A 20,185-nucleotide genomic window follows, 5' to 3' on the forward strand; every position below is an offset into this window, starting at 1 on the left:
AGTACCAGGAGCCCCTTTGAATTTTCAAGGCAGTCATAATTTTAGGTCCTAAAATTAGGTCTTAATTTAGGAGAAATAGAGGACATAAGGGTAATTTATTTTTTAGTAGCCTTTGGTTTGGTCAAAAAGAAATTTACCTTCAGCAGTACACATATGATTGAACGACTTTCCAAGATAATCTGCACTGAAATTTTAGAGATGACCAAAGTAGAGCTGTTGATCTATTAAAGGGTTAATCTTTGCTCTGTGTTGACAGTAAGAACTCTTTGGAAGTTAATAGTAGGTTTTACAGCTGTAGAGTAATCCCTTATCCTTTCTGACTATTGTTTTGTCAGGTATTTGCAAAGGAGATTTAGCAGTTCTGCCTCTCTCATTTCATTTTGTAGCCATTTGAAACCTTTTCCGGGTGTGTTTCTTAGCCTGGTGGTTGTGCTTCCTTTTGCCCTAATCTCCCACAGTAACTTATGCCCCATACTGTTACTCCTTGTTTGTACTGCTAGCGACCATAAGCCGATATCTCTGATTCCCTGTCCATCTCTGCCTTCTTTAGTATTTTCCCTAAATAAAGTGTCAACTCTAAGAAAATGTCTGTGGAGTTTAAGGTTGGTGTGGGTGTGGGAGAATGCAAGGAGGGAATCGGGGCTAACGTTCCTAGAATTGAAGTGGGTGATACTTTTTCGATGTTTCTCACCTCCCATGTTCACATTCATCCCCCTGCCCAGCCATTCACTGTAAATAACATTCCAAGAAAATACCCTCTTAATTGGATAATTTCTTTAAAATTTGTTTAAAAAACAAAAAGTCAAAGGGCTTTGCTCTAAACCAAGGTTCTTCTGCCTTGGTACTATTGACGTGTTGGCCTGGATAATTTTTTCTTGGGGTGGGGGCTTCCTGTCCATTGTAGGAAGTTTAGCAGCATCCCTGACCTCTACTCACTAGATGTCTGTGTCACCTCCCAATTATGACAACCAAAAATGTCCCTAGATATTGCTGTGTGCCCCCTGGGGAGCAAAATTGCCCAGAAACAGTTGAGGACCACTCCTCTAAACTGTCAATTACTAAGGTAAAGCATGAATTCTTAAGGAAGCTAAGGTTTTCCTTTCCCAAGGAAATTTACAGTGTGAAAGCTAGGGAAAAGCTTACAAAACCCACAGTAATGAATTATCTATTAGTAGAAGTTTAGTTCTAAATATCTTAGGGAAAAAGAGGTGTGGTGCTGAAAGCATGTAATAGTCTCTAAAAAAGGTTTGGAAATGTTATATGACCCCAGTTCAAGGGAAGCTAGTGGTAGAGATCATAAAAATAGGGATAAAGTAAGTAGTCTGTCAAATTAGTTCTTTGTGTGTATGTATGTTTTTTATTATGAAGTTTAAAATTTTCATATACCTGGTATCATGATATATGTATTATTCTGCAACTTACATCTTCCATTCAACCGTGTTTTTGAGATCCCTCTATATTGATGTTCATATAGATCTAGTTCATTTATCTCACCTGCTGCAATGTAATAAATACATCACAATTTATGCTTATTGCTGTACATTTAAGTTGTTGCCAGTTTTTGGCTATTGTACATAATGCTGTAATGAAAACAGACCGGTTCTCTATATACACATTGCAAACAGAGTTTTCTAGCTTTTTTGAAATCCTTAGTTGTACAGGATTTTTTTCTCTTTTTCTTTTCTCCCACACTGATAGGAGTTGACTCACATGGCTGTGGAAGATGAAGCAGAGTTAAAATCAAAGCCCTTCTCCGGCAAAAACCTCTTGGAATTAGAGCAGCACCAGACTCTTCTTGTGGAAGGTCAGGAGCGGAAGCTGCTGGTCCTCCAGCTTACGGCTGTTCTGTGTGAGAGAATGTCTGAGCAGATATTCACAAACATCACTCAGGTCAGTGACGGCCACATGCCGGTTCCCAGCCTGGTGGTATTTGTCTATTTCGGTTTCTTTCATTCTTTCCCCAAAATGTTCAAAGAGATGTTTACTCAGAGTGTGGTTTGATGACACCTGCATCAGTGTTACCTGGAATTCAGGTTAAACGTAAATTACTGAGCCCACACCAGGCTAAGAAAATCAGTACTTTCATAGGTCCTGAGAATCAGCATGTTTAACAAGCTGCTGAGGTGATTCTCATGCACATGAAACTGAGAATTATTTAAAATATTTATATATCACAGTGGTTTTCAACTTTTGGTGCAAATAAAATTGTCTGGGATCTTTTTCCTAATACTGATGCCTAGCCCACTTTTAGAGATTCTGATTCAGCATGGCTGCATTAGAGCCTGGGCATATGTATTTTTTTAAGCTCCATGGATGATTCTAATGTGCATTAAAAGTTGAGAGTGATTAAAACTCAAATTTGAAAAAAAAAATCACTAATGATAAGATCACCTTGAATTGTATAGGTCCTCTAACTCACAGCTTATCTCCACAACAGCCTGTGAAGTGTTGAGTGTTTGTTTTGTTTTGTTTTGCCTGTGAAGTTTTCAGATTTTTTTTTTTTTTTGGCTGTCATTAGCAGAAATTTTACTTCCAAGCTCTTCAAAGGTTATAACAAGCACAAATAAAGTGTTCTTTTAAGTGTCCCAAATTAAATCAAAGGCACATCATCAAAGTAAAACACTTATGACATTGAGTATTCATTTAGGTTGTAATATTTTCACATCACTTTTTTTTAAAATCATTTGTAATATTCTGTAGATCACATTTAAACATTGTTTTAAAGACATGAAATAATTTAGTATTTTTTTAAAGTAAAACCACCATTATAAAATAGAGGAACTTAAGACAAAGATCAAATCTGCTTCATATACAGGATGGGTCAATCTAATACACAATACAACATTAGTCCTTTCAAACAACTTCGCTAAGAAACAGCTCCCCTGTTTAGTGTTAAAAATAAAACAGTCTTCTTATTTAGAAAAATCAAGGTATCATTTGATTAATACAGCCCATTCTTCCCCCAATTTTATACTTGCTTGTCTTCATTTAGAAATTATAAATTCAGGAGAAAAGAACAAATTTTGTTATGGTATAAAAATCTTAGTCGGGAACAACAAATTACAAATATTTAATTGTTTTTGACAAACAATACTGTTTTCCTTCCCAAAATGTAAACATGTAGTAAATAAAACATATGTAACATTCCAAGTATAGAAACACTTAATGAAAGAGGTGTATTTTGGTATATTTGGTGGTAAGGTTTTTGTTTAGCTATAAAGCACTTCAGCAAAGAACCAGGCCATTATTATTTAAAATCTACTCCTTCACCCAGTTTCCTTGAGTAGAAACTCATAAATTTCTGTAGAATTTTGGCTAAAGGACCAGGCCACAGGAAAGGTCCTGTGAAATATCTAAAAGTCATTTGGCTGGAGAAGTGTGTTCATGAGATTTGGAGGCAGTCATTCATCACTTGGTGCTTGAAAGCATTCCTCAGCGGACTTCTTCCCTACAGTCTTCAGAGTAAAGCACAGGATCTGGGCTCCCGAAAGAGGTTGCTTCTGGCTGGAACACCTACCAGCAGGGCTTCGTTGCAGCCATTCTGCATGCAGTACTGTTGAAGCTCTGCAGCCGCCTGAGAGACCTTGATCCTCTCCACGCCGGCCTCCAGCTTGAGCTGCTCCACCAGGCGCTGCAGGGTGCTCACGCTGGCCCCCAGATTTTTTTTTTTTAATGCTTTCAGAGTAGAGTAACTATGTGAATCAGTGCCTGAATTTAATGGCTCAGACATTATTTTTACCAGCTTTTTAAAAAAATAGGAAATAAAAGTATTAAAGTATAGGCAGTGTAGTCATTATATTTTACCACTTTACCACAGTTAGTTGTTGCTCGGTTGGTGAATAGTCAATTGTAAGGTGGTATGATTGTCACGCTTAAATCTGACTCTCCAGCTCTTTGTATCATCGTCATTGTCATCTGCCTTCCGGTGTTGCTAAGCAGCATTTCACTACAGCTCCCGCTGAGAAAATTTGCAGCTGCCTGTCAGCTCTGACTTATCGTGCCTGTTTAATGAGAATTATGTTCATTATTTCTTTCCTGGCCCCTTATTCCTTCAGTTCACTGACCCCATATTATTTAGTAGGGTGATTTGTTTCTCCTGTGTTTATTATATCAGTTCCCTAAAGACTTTTTCATCCAGACTTTATGTTTTTGTCTCAGGATGCTAGTTGGAAAGGAAAATGGTCTAAAAACTGATATGACTTACGCCTTCCCACTTATCTTCTTTTACTCCTAATTAAGGAATGGTGGTGTTAGGCTGATACAAAAGTGATTGGTCCCATTAAATTATCGTCAGCTGAGGTTAAAACATATCAGGACAAAAAGAAACACACACACAAAAAATTGAACTGCATTTGGTAGTCTTACTGCTAGTGATAATTTTGGTATATTATTTTGAAATACACACGTGTATGGACATGTTATAAGTAATAAATAAGTTATAAGTAGTTTTGTTAACATAATTAGGAAACAAGATTTTCAGCATAAGAAAGAGAGTTATAAACATAAAATTAAAGAACTTGAGTAGGGCTTCCCTGGTGGCACAGTGATTGAGAGTCCGCCTGCCGATGCAGAGGACACGGGTTTGTGCCCCGGTCCAGGAAGATCCCACATGCCGCGGAGCGGCTGGGCCCGTGAGCCATGGCCGCTGAGCCTGCGCGTCCGGAGTCTGTGCTCTGCAGGAGAGGCCACAACAGTGAGAGGCCTGCGTACTGAAAAAAAAAAAAAACTTGAGTAAAACTCCTATAATATTAAGTTCTAACTGGAAGTGTTTATATGAACTCATAATTTATTTTTCTCTTTTTAAAAAGCAGGTATTTTCTAGCTCAGTCCACTGTCAATGCCAAGAAGCAATGACAATCCAGTAGCAAATAACTGTCCCCAGTACCAGATTATAGTTTCTAAATACTATCTCCTACAAAAAGAACACAAAACTCATTGGATTAAAGGTTCATTCGGGTCTAGGGCAGGAATTATACTGTAAGCCTCAGGGCATCTTGAAGCAATCCGAGGTTAACGGGCTCATGTCAGTGGCATTCAGGAGCCAACTTGGAAGGGCTCCTGTTGACCACAGGTAGGACAATTTGAGCATTACAAAGAATAATACCTACAGTGGATTAAAACATGTCAAGTCCCCTCCCACCCCCCTGAAAATCTCTTGTAAGACATGTTTGAGGTTGCTGAGGCATCAGTTCACTATTTTGTAAATTGATAAATGAAGGGAATGAATAAAGCATTTATCTTTCCCGTGTAACTAGTCAACAAAGAAATTTTTTTCTTTGTATAAGAACCACAGCTGAAAAACTCAAAAAGAGAACTAGAAAATTATATTTTGCAATCCCCTAATAACAATGGATCTAGGTAAAATCATCAATGTTGCTAAAACCATTAGGGGTACTTTATAATGAATGTATTAGGCCATTTGGCACCCAAACCAACTGTTCCTTTCTTCTCCCAGCATTTTATTACAAAAACTTTCAAATTTGAAAGAATTTTATAGTGAGTACCTGTATACCCACTACCTAGTTTCTACAATTAACATTTTATTATACATGCTTTATCACATATTTATCTATGTTTGCATCTGTCTATACATTTTATTTTTGGTGGATTTCAGGGTTAATGCAAATATCAGTAATGTCAACCTGAATATTTCAACCTGGACCAATTAATCTTTTTTTTTATTTATTTAAAATTTTTTTTTTTTATTTTGGACCAGTTAATCTTAACATCACCATGAGAAGCAGACATTATTATGTGCTTCCTCATGTAATGCCATAGGAAGTATGCCATACCACCTGGGAAGGGTTCTTCCCCTCAAAACCCCCAAACAATACAAAACAAACCCCCCAAAATGTGAAGCTAAATCTGATCAAGGAAACTCAGGGTAGAGGAGCAAATTAAGTGCCATGAGGAAACAATTAGCCAAATCCATAATGTGGGAAATTCCATAGTACAAATGACCCAGCTTCTTCATCAAATAAATGGCATTAAAGAGGAGCAGGACTGTTGGGTACTTGAGTCATATCAACGAAATGCAGTGTGTGGATCTTGATTCAAACAAGCCAATTGTATGAAGACATTTTTGCGACAGTCATGGACCAGGTATTAGAAGATATAAGGAATTTTTATTGAGTGTAGTCGTGGTATGGTAGTTATATAAAAAACAAATCTTCTTATTTGTTAGAAATGCATATAGAAGAAAAAAAAGAAATGCATATAGAAGTATTCATGGGTGAAAGATTAAAAATTCAATAAAGTGTGTTGGCAGATGGCATATTAGTATGTGAGGTGATGCAGAGATGAATGAGGCATGGAACGGTCTGTACTGATACAGAGCCCTGTTCCAATTCCCGAGTTCTTTCATTCTGCAAATATGTATTGAGAGCCTACTATGTGCTACATACTCTTCTGGGTATCAGAGACACGGCAGTGAACAAAACAGACACATATCTGTGCTCTCATGGAGCTTACATTTACATAGAGGGAGAGAGAGACGGTAAACAAGTAGGCAAAAACACACAGGGCGTTAGATGGTGATAAGTACCACAGAGAAAAGCAAGGAAAGGGGATGATAAAGGGAGTGTGGTAAGGTAAATAGGGTGGTCATGGAGAAACTCACCGAGAAAGTGACTTTTGAGCAAAGATCTGAAGCAGGGAAGGAGGGAGCTATTGAGATACTTAGGGGAAGAGTGTTCCAGATGAGAGGGAGCATGCCTGGAGTGTGGAGGGATCAGCAAGGGCGCCAGTGTATATGGAGTGGAATGAGCAGATTCCCTTTATCCTGGTCTTCCAAGAAACTGCCACAGTCTGCACCCTTCTGTAACTGGATCTCTGTAATTGGCAGAATAGAAGGGGTTCTACGTGCTGTGGTCTTTTTCATATGATAAAATTTTTTAACATAAGAAACACGTGCTCATTGTAAAAACATTTAAGCAACACAGAAGTACAAATTTTTAAAAAGTAGGGACTTCTGATTAAGATGGTATATTGAACAAAAGTGTTTATCTGTTCCCTCTGGAAACCACAAGGACCAACAGAGCAGGAGAGGAGGAGACACATTAGAGAAGAGAATAACAATATTTGGAAACTGGAAAATAGTAGCTGATTCAGCAACTTCAGAAAATGGAAAGCTAAGTGCCTGCATGGAAGAAGTCAGGAAGCAAAGCACTATGCCTCAATAGAGCGGTTAAAAGTTTTTTGAAATGAAAAAAAGAAGCAAGTCACTTCTCCTTGCAGAACCCTAGAAGGACTGCGGGCACCAGATAAGCTCTAAAGATGGAGCTGAATTTAGAGCTTAAACCAGCTTAAGGGCTTCCCTGGTGGCGCAGTGGTTGAGAATCTGCCTGCCAATGCAGGGAACACGGGTTCGAGCCCTGGTCTGGGAAGATCCCACATGCCGCGGAGCAACTGGGCCCATGAGCCACAACTACTGAGCCTGCGCGTCTGGAGCCTGTGCTCCGCAACAAGAGAGGCCGCAATAGTGAGAGGCCTGTGCACCGCGACGAAGAGTGGCCCCCGCTTGCCACAACTAGAGAAAGCCCTCGCACAGAAACGAAGACCCAACACAGCAAAAATAAATTAATAAACTCCTACCCCCAACATCTTCTTTAAAAAAAAAAAAAACCAGCTTGAAAGCCTCCACAAGAGGTAAACCCTTTGACTTCTTCCTTAACTTTGTACAACTACCTCCCCTCCGCAGCAGAAGACTGGAGGTTTATTCTTGAGAGAGGTTGAACCCAAATACTCTGAACTTGGGTGGTAGTAGCACACTGCAGAACGGGAGGATTAAGTCGATGCCTGCAGACTCAGCAGTAAGGCCTCAGCTCCCTTGCACTCAGTTGCCAGAATGTTGGCAGCAGGTTTGCACATCCCCATAGGATTATTGTGACAATTAAGTGAGTAAATACCTGTAATATGTTCAGAGCAGTACCTGGTAAATAGTAACTGCTTAATGTTATCACTAAATTAAATAGCTAAATAATTAAAACTGGTTGCCTCTAGAGTCAGAATCAGGTGGGGAGAAATGGGGTAGGGCACTGCCATTTTTCATTATAAACTGTCAGGAATATTTGGCTTTTAGAATTATGTAGCTTTATAAAAAATTTTAAGTAAAAAGTATAAGTGTCTCCCATTGTCTCCTCAATATACATAAATTCTAGAACAGGCATCAGTCACATAACTATCCTTGTGGCTGGCAGCCCCATAAAATCACAGGAAATGAATAGTAGGGGAGGAGCTGTTGTCCAAAGGGGTATAGTGGTTTCGTTGTTACAAGGTTTGGGGGAAAGGGTACTTCATAAATGACAATAACAGCTGGCTGTCAACACCAGTTAACAGCTCCCAGGTTTTTTTTTTTTTTGCGGTACGCAGGCCTCTCACTGTTGTGGCCTCTCCCGTTGCAGAGCACAGGCTCTGGACGCGCAGGCTGAGCGGCCATGGCTCACGGGCCCAGCTGCTGCGTGGCATGTGGGATCTTCCTGGACCGGGTCACAAACCTGCGTCCCCTGCATCAGCAGGCGGACTCTCAACCACTGCGCCACCAGGGAAGCCCCCAGGTTTTTTATTTTACGTACAAACTGGAAGTTTCTTTCTTAACAAAAATAGGATCATACTACTTGTTTAGCAATATTAAATAGATAGAGAAGAGGAATTTAGAAAAAGTTGGAAGGCTAGATAGTGTTCTGTTCCAGCAATTTAACAGTATATTTGTGTGAAATAGAAGCTTCCTATAATCAAGGAGTGCTTTAGAAAACTCTTTGGAGGCAAAACAGGTGGCCCAAGATGGTAGATCCACCAGTTTCTCTGGGAAAAGCCAATGTCCTTAACTTCTAGTAATCAATAAGTTCTTAGGCAGAGAGGGTGGTGAAAATTGCCATTACCAGCATGGTTCATTACAGTAAGTGGAACTTTTAATAACCTTTCTAGTTTCCTGCCTTGCTCCAAAAGACAAGTGTTAACAAGCCGTTCTCCTGACTTTAAGCCTGCAATAAAGATTCTAGCATAGCATGTGATTTGCCCAGAGAGTTAAACATGCAAGCTTGCATATTTAGACCTATCTCAGCCATCCCATTTTCAAAATGATTTTTCCCTTTTGAGCCATTAATCCTAAATGTGCATGTGAGTGTGTGCACGTGCAGGTGTGTGCATGTGCATGTATGGGTATGTGTAGGCTGTCTTTTATTCAAATGTGTTTCTACTTAAGATGATTAATCCAAGCCCAGTTAAAATGATGCCGACCAAATTAATTCCATTTAAGGCTTAGTTGTTAGCCAAATGCTATGTAAAATCTTATATATGAATAATCTTAATCCTTTAAAACTATTGGATACTTTAAAAAATGACTCTGGATCGTTTGTGTAGATTGTTTGAGGACACTGAATTCTAAATAAAATTAATGCCTCTTCCCCCTTTCTTTGCTTACTAGAACTAGACTGTCAAAACGGGGGGAAGGAATCATTGAAGAGCAATCCTCATTAGGAGAAGCAGATCTAGGACACTCTAAGATGGTCAGAAAGTAACAAATGATTTTTCATTTTAATTTCCTGGCAAAATTCATGAAAAGTAAAGGAAGGTGGATTGGGGTATTAAAAGATCTGAGAAAGTATAAATGGGCTTTCTCATTTATTGACTGTATGGCCTTGAGCAGATCGCCTCTTTAAGTCTTAAGATTCTTCATCTGAAAATGAGGACAAGAGTACATCCTAAAGTTGATAGGAGACCTAAGTGAGCTTGTGCATGTAAAATACTGAGCACCATGCCTGCTACATGGTAGCAGTTGTTCTTGAAGCTTCTTGCTATCGTGATGTTGATGAGGGAAAAGATGAGGAGGTAGATGTAAGATGTAAAGAGAATTTTGAGATGTTTTTTCCTTACTCCTCGCTGATTCTCAATTCTATTTCCGTGGTAGGTTGTGGACTTTGTAGCAGCAACCCTGCAGCGAGCATGTGCAAGCTTGGCCCACCAGGCAGAGAGCACTGTGGAATCACAGACACTGAGCATGTCCATGGGGCTGGTGGCCGTCATGCTGGGAGGAGCCATTCAGGTGAGTTGCAGATGTGAACCAAACTTGAAAGGAGGGAGAAGAGAAGAGAAAAATCTGTTGCTTCCCTTTCATACCCTTGTGAGAAATCAGAATGGATATTGCACACAGGAGAACCAGGATAAACAAGTCAGGTTGTTAATAAGAATTCTCTCCAAAGTGGAGGATGAGAAAACTGTAACACTTCCACCTTGTTACCTGGGTAGACTTCCCTATCAGTAAGGTAGGGCCCTTTCTGACCTGGCACAAGCTGGATTTGGAAATACCTGACACAGTGTTTTGCATCTTTGGTGAACGCTAGATTCTCTGGCCCTCACTGTAGTGGCTATCCAAAGCTCAGCCCTTGTCCCTACTGTTGTAGTCAGGGGAGAACCTTTGTAACCTGCTGGTTGCTTAGGATTCCATGTTTTGAATAGTTTTCATTTTAGCACAGGATCCATTGTTCAACTCATATCATGTAGCATGTTAAAGCTTTGTTTCTAGTGCATGTATCTTTTATATAATTTTAAAATTTATTCACTCAAAAAATATTTATTGCCTACTTGTTATATGCCAGATTCTGAGCTAAGGTGCTGGGAATAGAGCAGTGGACAAATAGACATGGTCCCTACGCTCATGAAACTCAAAGCCAGTGAGGGAGTCAGACATTAAATAACTATTTCAAAAAATATACTTAGAATTGAATGAAGTACCTCAAACGAGAAGCGGAGGGTACCAAGAGAACATAACATCTAACCTAGGCTGGGAAGGTTTCCACTGAGGACACACATATAAGTCTAAGCTAAGACTTATTGCATAGGAGTTTGGGAGTGTGTACAGTGCAGATGGAGGAAACTCTCCCAGTTAAAGAAACATCATGTACAAGGGCTGGGAAGCAGGAAAGAGCTTGGTATACTTAAGAAACTGATAGAAGGCCTGAGTAGCTGAGTTTAGAGACCAGGGGTCAGAATAAGGTGGAAAGGTAGGCACATATGTGTGTGTGACATACCACATTAGGTTAGAAGACCGCAAGAAAGCAGAATAGGTTTAGTGCAAGTATTATGAAATCTGATCTGAAGTCAAATTGGACATAACTCTTAGCAATGAGTAGGGAAACCCTCAGGGAATGGATTTTTAAGTTTGAGGATTAAACTCTGATACTGATGCTTGGTATATTAGAATTTGACTCTCTCTAGGCTGTCCTTAAGAAGAAAAGAAATTTTATTGGGGCCTGTTGTTAATGTGAAACCCATTTCTTGGTAGATTTACTTAGCACTCCTAATTTTATATTTCCCAGGTAGTTTGAAAAAAACATGGTTGGTTCAGTTGCTAGAGTCATATTATAGTCCTGCTGTTTACAACTGTCAAGGAGAAGTTCCCCAATGGAATAGTTTTTCTTAAGTTATACTGTTATTGGATTTAGTTGAACTGATTGGTTTGTGTTTTTCTGGTAGAATATTGATTTGAATAGTCTTTATTTCCATAGTTGAGAGTGTGCTTTTTTTTTTGCTTTTCTTTTTTCTTATTTAAAAAATAGAAATATTTTTAAAATAAGAAATAGAAATAGAAATTCAAACCGTATCCCAAATGGAAAATAGAACACAGAAATCTCCATTTCCTATTTGAGAAGCCCATTGTTTGGGGGCTCGCTATGTAAATTAGTCATATTCTAACAGAGACTCACCTGACTGATGCAAATGTACATCCTTTACCTGTCCCTGCCCTTCCATGAGCCATCCTGACTCACTGATTATATCTTGATTCCTCTGACTTTGCACTTAAAGTGAACATAAACACATCACTCCTATACTTTTGCCCTAGACCTATTAATTTTTTTTCCATTTGATTCAAGGATTTATAAGTGGCTTCTATAGTAATGTTAGGTCTTCTGTCTTTGTATTAAAAAAAAAGTCACAGTTCTGAATTATGTTTTCAGATGATCATTGGCTAGGTTGTTGCTTCAGAGTCTAGAAGATTACATTGTGTTCAATACCTATCCCTGATTAGGATTCATTGTTTTAACTAATGAAACAGGATCTAACAGAATTTGAACGCTTCTTTCTTTCCTTTCTAATTTATGTAATTAAGATGATTATTAGAACATAGTGTCTAGAAAGAGGAGTTGATTTGGAGAAAATGTAGGTTTAAGACTGCTAACTAGACAACCATATTTCTAAACTTATTTTTTTCTAAATGTCAGGATTGGTCACCAGTAAAAGTATGTTGGTAACTTGCCTGTCCCCTCAGGAAGCAGTTTCTGCATGATGTTCCAGGGCCCATAGTGTCCTCTGAAGCACTGCTGCATGGAACAGACCTGATCTTGGTGGGGCTGGGACTTTGAACACAAATCTTGAGATCTCATGCCACTTTTTCTGAGAGTGTCATAGAATGAACTCATTCAAGAACTATTTATCAAGTGTCTCTTTTCCCTCATGGAGTTTACCTTCTAGTGGTTGTGATTAATCTGATGAATTCTTTTTTTTTTTTTTTTGTGGTACGCGGGCCTCTCACTGTTGTGGCCTCTCCCGTTGCGGAGCACAGGCTCCAGACGCGCAGGCTCAGTGGCCATGGCTCACGGGCCTAGCCGCTCCACAGCATGTGGGATCTTCCCGGACCGGGGCACGAACCTGTGTCCCCTGCATCGGCAGGCGGACTCTCAACCACTGCGCCACCAGGGAAGCCCTGATGAATTCTTAATTTTAAAAAAAGATTTATATTTCTATATCTTGTATGTTTACGTATGGCTCATTATAAAACAGAGCATGCTATGTGCTGACTTCAAACAAAAGTAAAAGTACCACTTGGAAAATAAATTCAGTGACACTGTATATAAGGACCCAGACATATAAGCTGCTCAACTAAATATCTGAAGAAACATAGATGATATACAGAAATGAGAACACAAAATAAATGTAAATGTTTTTCAGAATTAGGAACTTTTAGGTTAGCATTTTATTGCTGGAAGAGACTCTTGGATTCTTCCAAAATAGTGATTCTCACTGCAGTAGGGTAAGGCAGAATGAGGGTGTGTATGCCCCCACAGGGAAGCTTTGTAAAGTCTCATGTGGGGCTTTTTCAGTGTACACATGCCCTCCTCTGGCTGTCACCCGAGTTCTCCTCTGCTTCCCTGCGAAGACACACTCTCTCCCACCACCCAGCTGGTCCAACACCCAGTTTTTTTAATTTTTGTTTTTGATTTTTAAAATTTATTTATTTTTGGCTGCATTGGGTCTTTGTTGCTGTGCACAGGCTTTCTCTAGTTGCGGCGAGGGTAGGCTACTCTTTGTTGCAGTGCGCGGCCTTCTTATTGTGGTGGCTCCTCTTGTCGCGGAGCATGGGCTCTAGGTGCTCGGGCTTCAGTAGCTGTGGCACGTGGGCTCAATAGTTGTGGCTCGCGGGCTTAGTTGCTCCGCAGCATGTGGGATCTTCCCAGACCAGGGCTCAAACCCATGTCCCCTGCATCAGCAGGCGGATTCTCAACCACTGCGCCACCAGGGAAGCCCCAACTCCCAGTTTTTTAATTTGAGAACTTGCAGAAGTTTATAACAACTCACCATCTAACTGTTCCACTCCTGACACCCTGAAAGAAATCACAGATGTGAGCTGACATAACACTGCTCATTCTGTTCCTGAAGCATTCCAGAAACTCTGGGAGCGAGGCAGCCAGATAAAGGAATCTGTCACTCACTTGTGGGTTGCTCCTTCAGGCCTCGGGGCTTTTACACAGAATTCTGAGGTCTGGATGTGAGATCTGTGCTGAGAAGCAGTGACAGGAGGAGCATTGAGGACTTTATGGTCACTTTTCAATTTTGATAGTGGTCCTTGGTGACCCTTGAAAAATAATTAATACTTAGTGCTTCAGTTTTGTCATCTACCAATTAAGTGAATATTACTTTATACCTCAGAAATTTTTTTTGAACATTTATAAACAAATAGTTGACACCTGTAGTCTTAGATTTCCCTGATTATTCTTACAGTGGGAAATCTGTAGGCTTATGAAGCTGAAGGAATACATAACTTTGACTGCCTTAGAAACTATTAGATTCAGAATCCACCTACCTGCCCATGGTGATTAGAGAAGTTATCTAGTTGAATAAGGTGAATCCCACAATGACTAAGAAGTTTGAAAACAGGGAGAAAAGGTGGTTGGGTTTTTTAAAAATAGACTTTATATTTTAGAGCAGTTTTAGGTGCACCGCAAAATGGAGCAAGAGGTACAGAGATTTCTTATATGCCCCCTGCCCCCACACACGCACAGCCTCTCCCACTGTCAACATCCAGACCCAGAGTGGTACATTTGTAGAATCAGTGAACCTACATGGACACATCATCATCACCCACCGTCTGTGGTTTACATTAGGGTTCACTCTTAGTACTGTGCACTATGGGTTTTGACAAATGTATAATGACAGGTATCCCCCATTATAGTGCTGTACCTAATAGTTGCACTAACCCCAAAATCTGCTGCCTATTCATCCCTCCCTCCCCCTAACCTCTGGCAACCACTGATCTTTTCTAGTTACGGAGAGCAGGGGCTACTCTTTGTTGCAGTGTGTGGGCTTCTTATTGCAGGGGCTTCTCTTTTTGCAGAGCATGGGCTCCAGGCGTGCAGGCTTCAGTAGTTGTGGCACGTGGGCTCAATAGTTGTGGCTCGCGGGCTCTAGAGCGCAGGCTCAGTAGTTGTGGCGCACGGGGTCAGTTGCTCTGTGGCTTGTGGGATCTTCCCAGACCAGGGATCGAACCCATGTCCCCAGCATTGGCAGGTGGATTCTTAACCGCTGTGCCACCAGGGAAGTCCCAAGAATTCTTTGTATATTTTAGATAATTGTCCATAATCAAAACATGTCTTTTGCAGATACTTTCTCCTAGTCTGTGCCTTGTCATCTCTTTCTCTTGACATTGTCTTTTGCGGAGCAGAAGTTTTTAATTTTAATGAAGTCCAGCTTATCAATTATTTCTTTCATGGATTTTTTTGGTATTTCACCTAAAAAAGCCATCGCCATACCTGAGGTCATCTAAATTTTCTGTCTTATGTTATCTTGCAGAAATTTTATAGTCTTGCATTTTACATTTAGGTCTATGATCCATTTTGAGTCAATTTTTGTGATAGTGTAAGGTCTGTGTCTAGATTCATTTTTTTGCATGTGAATGTCCAGTTGTTCCAGCACCATTTGCTGAAAAGTTGGTCTTTTCTCCATTGTATTGCCTTTGCTCCTTTGTCAAAGATCAGTTGACTATCTGAGTTAGGAGTGACATCTGAGTTAAAATAAATCTGGGTGCAACTTCCTATTCTTGTCAGGTGGGCATTCCAGAATCCCAGTTCATCTCACAGACCCGAAATTGGGAAGGAGTTCAACCTTATTTTGCAGATTTGAAAACTGAGGTTCAGAGGATGGAAATAACCCTGTCAAGGTGCCACAGGGAGTTAGTGGAAGGATCAGGGAGTTGGAATCCAGGTCTCCTGGGGACCAGTCCAAAGCGTCCTTCTTTGCAGTTTTAGGCATTGCGTCTCATTGTTGCAAAGTTCTGCACAGTGCTCGGCATCTACCCAGGCACTCAGTGCATCAAAAGGCAATTTATAAGGAATTAATTTATAAGGCAATTATTAGAAGGCAAGGGGGTGCCAAGGGCCATCAACTTGAAAGCACTCATTTGGGCATAATATTTGCTGAGAGGAGAATAAAGCCTGCTATAAAGAATATTTCCTTGGATAATTAACTTTGTCCACCGGTTGCTCTAACAACCATCAACAGAAATTTCATCCTTGTCTGGCCTGGGATCAGGAAAATTGGCAATGTCGGAGAAAGAGCAGTGGAAAGAAAGTCAGGAGGTCATGCCCAGTTCTGCCATTTCTCAGTTTCTGGAGCTAAACAATTTCCCTTTCTGGGTTGCCTGTAAACGGTGATGTCAGACTAAATAACCTTTTTTTTTTTTTTAAGGTTTTATTTATTTATTTATTTATTTGGTTGCACCAGGTCTTAGTTGCAGCAGGCAGGCTCCTTAGTTACAGGAGGTGGGGTCCTTAGTTATGGCTCACAGGCTGCTTAGTTGTGGCAGGTGGGCTCCTTAGTTGTGGCATGCAAACTCTTAGTTGCAGCATGCATGTGGGATCTAGTTCCCGGACCAGGGATGGAACCTGGGCCCCATGCATTGGGAGCACAGAGTCTTAACCACTGTGCCACGAGGAAAGTCCTGAGGTCAGACTAAATAATCTTTGAGATCCTTCAAAGAAAAAAATTAGTTGACTATATTTGTGTAGGGCTATCTCTGGGCTCTCTATTCTGTGCCATTGGTCTATTTGTATCTTTTTAAGAAGAAATTGTTGTAACAGAAATGAAAAAGAAGGGGTGGCGGGAGGAGAGGCAGCGGCCAGGCAGCCCAGCTTCGCGAAGGCTCTCAGGCGCGCCGCGGCCCACAGGCATGTACCCGGCACGCGCCCGCGCCGCCGTCACGATGCCCAAGAGGAAGGTCAGCTCTGCCGAGGGCGCGGCAAAGGAGGAGCCCAAGAGGAGATTGGCGAGGTTGTCAGGTAAACCGACTCCTGCAAAAGTGGAAATGAAGCCAAAAAAGGCGGCAGGAAAGGATAAATCTTCAGACAAAAAAGTGGAAACAAGGGCTTCCCTGGCGGCACAGTGGTTGAGAGTCCACCTGCCGATGCAAGGGACACGGGTTCGGGCCCCGGTCCGGGAGGATCCCACATGCCGCGGAGCGGCTGGCCCCGTGAGCCATGGCCGCTGGGCCTGTGCGTCCAGAGCCTGTGCTCCGCAACGGGAGAGGCCACAACAGTGAGAGGCCCACGTCCTGCAAAAAAAAAAAAAAGTGGAAACAAAAGGGAAAGGGGAGCAAAGGGAAAACAGGCTGAAGTGGCTAACCAAGAGACTAAAGAAGACTTACCTGCAGAAAATGAAGAAACTAAAAACAAGGAGAGCCCAGCTTCTGATGAAGCAGGAGAGATAGAAGCCATCTGATTAATATCAGACACCTGGTCCTGTCAGTGGTCCCTGTCTCCCTTCTTGTACAATCCAGAGGAATATTTTTATCAACTATTTTGTAAATGCAAGATTTTTAGTAACTCTAGAAACACTTATAAAAAGGAGGGAATCCCACCTCATCCCATTTTTTTAAGTGTAAATGCTTTTCTTTAAGAGGTGAAATTGTTTGCTGGTTGTTTATTTTTTGGTACAACCAGAAAATAGTGGGATATTGAATATGGGAGGCTTTGATTGTCTTGGGTGTCAGCTTAACATTCCACAGATGGAGGGTAGCTTTTCTATCCTATAATACAAAGCATAGTAACTGGCAGTTTGGAGTCAGTTGTGCATTTAATGTCTTAAACACTTTAAATTACTTCTCTTCCCATGTTGTTTTTGGTAGAATTGTTTCCTAAAGCAAACCATTCACCCCTCGATCTTGGCTTTCCTAGGCAGAATTTTGTGTACTCTGTAACATCTTTGGTTGTGGTAGTCCAGTTCTTCTAGTAACTGTTAATGTGCTGTGAATGATTGACAATTTGAGTATGTAGTGTATATGATATTAAATTGTGAATTAGTGGAACTTATGATGTAACAGCGTATCAATATTTGAAGATATTGGTACTTGATATCCTGTGAAGGAAAATTTGCCTCCAAATTTTAAGCTGGAAAGTGCCTGGAATAACTGTTCAGAAAAGAATCACAACTACATAATTGTTTAGATTTTTGGTACGTATGTTGAGAACTGTGTATAAATTGAAATGTCTGTGTACTGATCCTCAAAACAACCAATAAAATCTCAATCATGAAAGAAAAAAAAGGAAATGAAGGCTTCCATGCTGGCGCAGTGGTTAAGAATCCGCCTGCCAATGCAGGGGACACGGGTTCAAGCCCTGGTCCGGGAAGATCCCACATGCCACGGAGCAACTAAGCTCGTGTGCCATAACTACTTAGCCTGAACTCCAGAGCCCATGAGCCACAACTACTGAGCCCACGCACCACAACTACTGAAGCCCGCACGCCTAAAGCCCGTGCTCTGCAACAAGAGAAGCCACTGCAATGAGAAGCCCGTGCACAGCAACGAAGAGCAGCCCCTGCTCGCTGCAACTAGAGAAAGCCCGCGGGCATCAACGAAGACCCAACGCAGCCATAAATATATAAATAAATAAATAAATAAATAAATATCTATTTTAAAAAAAGAAAATCAAAAAGAAGATACTTTTATACATACACTTTTATATACATATGTACATAAAAATGTACATATTTTTTATATACACTATAGATATAAGTAGATATTCCCATTTCAGATGCTTAAAGAAAAAACAAAGGTCCATGATACTACAGAGGCATTGAACGAAGTCTAGCATAATGATAACGCTTGCATAATTATTCTAAAATGTGTTTTCCAGTTCCACATAGATTCTTGATAAAATTGACCCTTTTCTTAGGGGACATATTTTTATGGTGAAATTCTACAGGTACAAACCTGACATATACCTCAAGTTTTCATTTACTTGGGAGGAAAGTGGTAGAGAAAATGAACAGTAACAATCCTGTGGAAGTATAACATGAGAATATTGTATAGGTCCTGTGAAAACAGTTGGTCAATTGATTGGTTGGTTGGATAATGAAGTGCATGAATGAGTAAGTAATAAATAGCCTGCCTTGTTCTAAAAAGGATTTAAGACATGCAAGGTTTTCAAATGATCAAAGCTTCATGAAGCTTCATATGACAGTTTTTCCAGTATTCTCAAACAGAAAAGGATCACCACTGATTCTTGTTTCTTCACTGACCTCTCGTGCACCTTTCCTAGTAAGGCATGATTAGAACAAAGCTTCTGGAGAGAATAAGATCTTACGTAGTTTTCACTCCCATTTTCTAGGAGAAATTCCCTTCTGCCAGTTATCATCCCAGTCCCTTCCAGACCTATGATGCCCTTGTATGCTAACCAGCCACTTTATAAGAAAAGCTTTATTCGTTCAAGTGAGACTGTGTAAGGTTTAGGTAAGAGTGTGGACTCTAGAGCCAGACTTGTTTGCTTTTTTTTTTTTTTTTGGCTGCACCATGCGGCTTGCAAGATCTTAGTTCCCCGGGCAGGGATTGAACCTGGGCCCACAGCAGTGAAAGTTCAGAGTCCTATGGACTGCCAGGGAATTCCCAAATATATATATTTTTATGCTTTTTTAATTTATTTTTTATTTTTTGGCTGTACTGTGTTGCATATGGATCTTCGTTCCCAGACCAGGGATTGAATGCATCCCCCCTGCAGGAGCCAGACTTGTTGAGTTCACGTCTTACCATCTTCTAGTTGTGTGACCTTAGACATGTTACCTAACTGTTCTATGCCTCAGTTTCTCCCCTGTTTACCCATCTCTTTCTCTCTCTCTCCTGCATTGGGTCTTTGTTGCTGCGTGCGGGCTTTCTCTAGTTGCAGAGAGCAGGGTCTACTCTTTGTTGCAGTGCACGGTCTTCTCATGGCAGTAGCTTCTCTTGTTGCGGAGCACGGGCTCTAGGTACGTGGGCTTCAGTAGTTGTGGCGTGTGGGCTCAGCACTTGTGGTTCGTGGGCTCTAGAGCGCAGGCTCAGTAGTTGTGGAGCATGGACTTAGTTGCTCCATGGCATGTGGGATCTTCCTGGACCAGGAATCGAACCCATGTCCCCTGCATTGGCAGGCAGACTCTTGACCACTGCACCACCACGGAAGTCCCTCCCCCCATTTAAAATATAAATAATAATAGTAACTAGATCATAGGGCCATGAATATGTATGTGTATTTTTTGTTTATTGTATTTATTTTTAAAACATACATATAGCACTGTGTATCAGGCAGTAAGTACTTTGCTAATATGAACTCATCTTTTTATGGCAAAAGGGACATGAAATTTAAAAATACAGTAATACAATAAAAATCAAAATATAAAAGAATTTCACCATACGACTGGTTAATGCAAATTAAAATAATAAGCAGCCATGTTTTGCCCATCAGATTGTAAAAATTAAGACTAATTTTATGTGGGGGAGTGGGGAGGGAAAAAAAGAGTAATAATTTGCATTACTGATATATGTTTTTTAACTTAGAAAAGTACCTGCACAATATTCAATAAATGTTAGCTGTAATTATTCGACCATAGTATGAGAGTACCAGACTCAGGCTATATGCTGATTACACCAGGAACAAGGTTTCATTCCTAC

General features: G+C 40.5%; 1 protein-coding gene and 1 pseudogene across 1 annotated transcript in view; one reads left to right on the forward strand and one right to left on the reverse strand.

The window, feature by feature from the left end:
• The window catches only part of TANGO6 (transport and golgi organization 6 homolog), a 176,303-nt gene that overhangs the window by 50,459 nt on the left and 105,659 nt on the right, over positions 1-20,185 (forward strand). The window contains exons 11-12 of the mRNA XM_059999336.1: positions 1,699-1,890; positions 9,908-10,042. Of these exons, the coding sequence (XP_059855319.1) occupies positions 1,699-1,890; positions 9,908-10,042 (327 nt within the window). The remainder of the gene's footprint in view (positions 1-1,698; positions 1,891-9,907; positions 10,043-20,185) is intronic.
• Positions 3,349-3,730, reverse strand: LOC132416898 (guanine nucleotide-binding protein G(I)/G(S)/G(O) subunit gamma-10 pseudogene; annotated as a pseudogene).

Source organism: Delphinus delphis, chromosome 20 (assembly GCF_949987515.2).
Source record: "Delphinus delphis chromosome 20, mDelDel1.2, whole genome shotgun sequence".
Taxonomy (NCBI): Eukaryota; Metazoa; Chordata; class Mammalia; order Artiodactyla; family Delphinidae; genus Delphinus; species Delphinus delphis.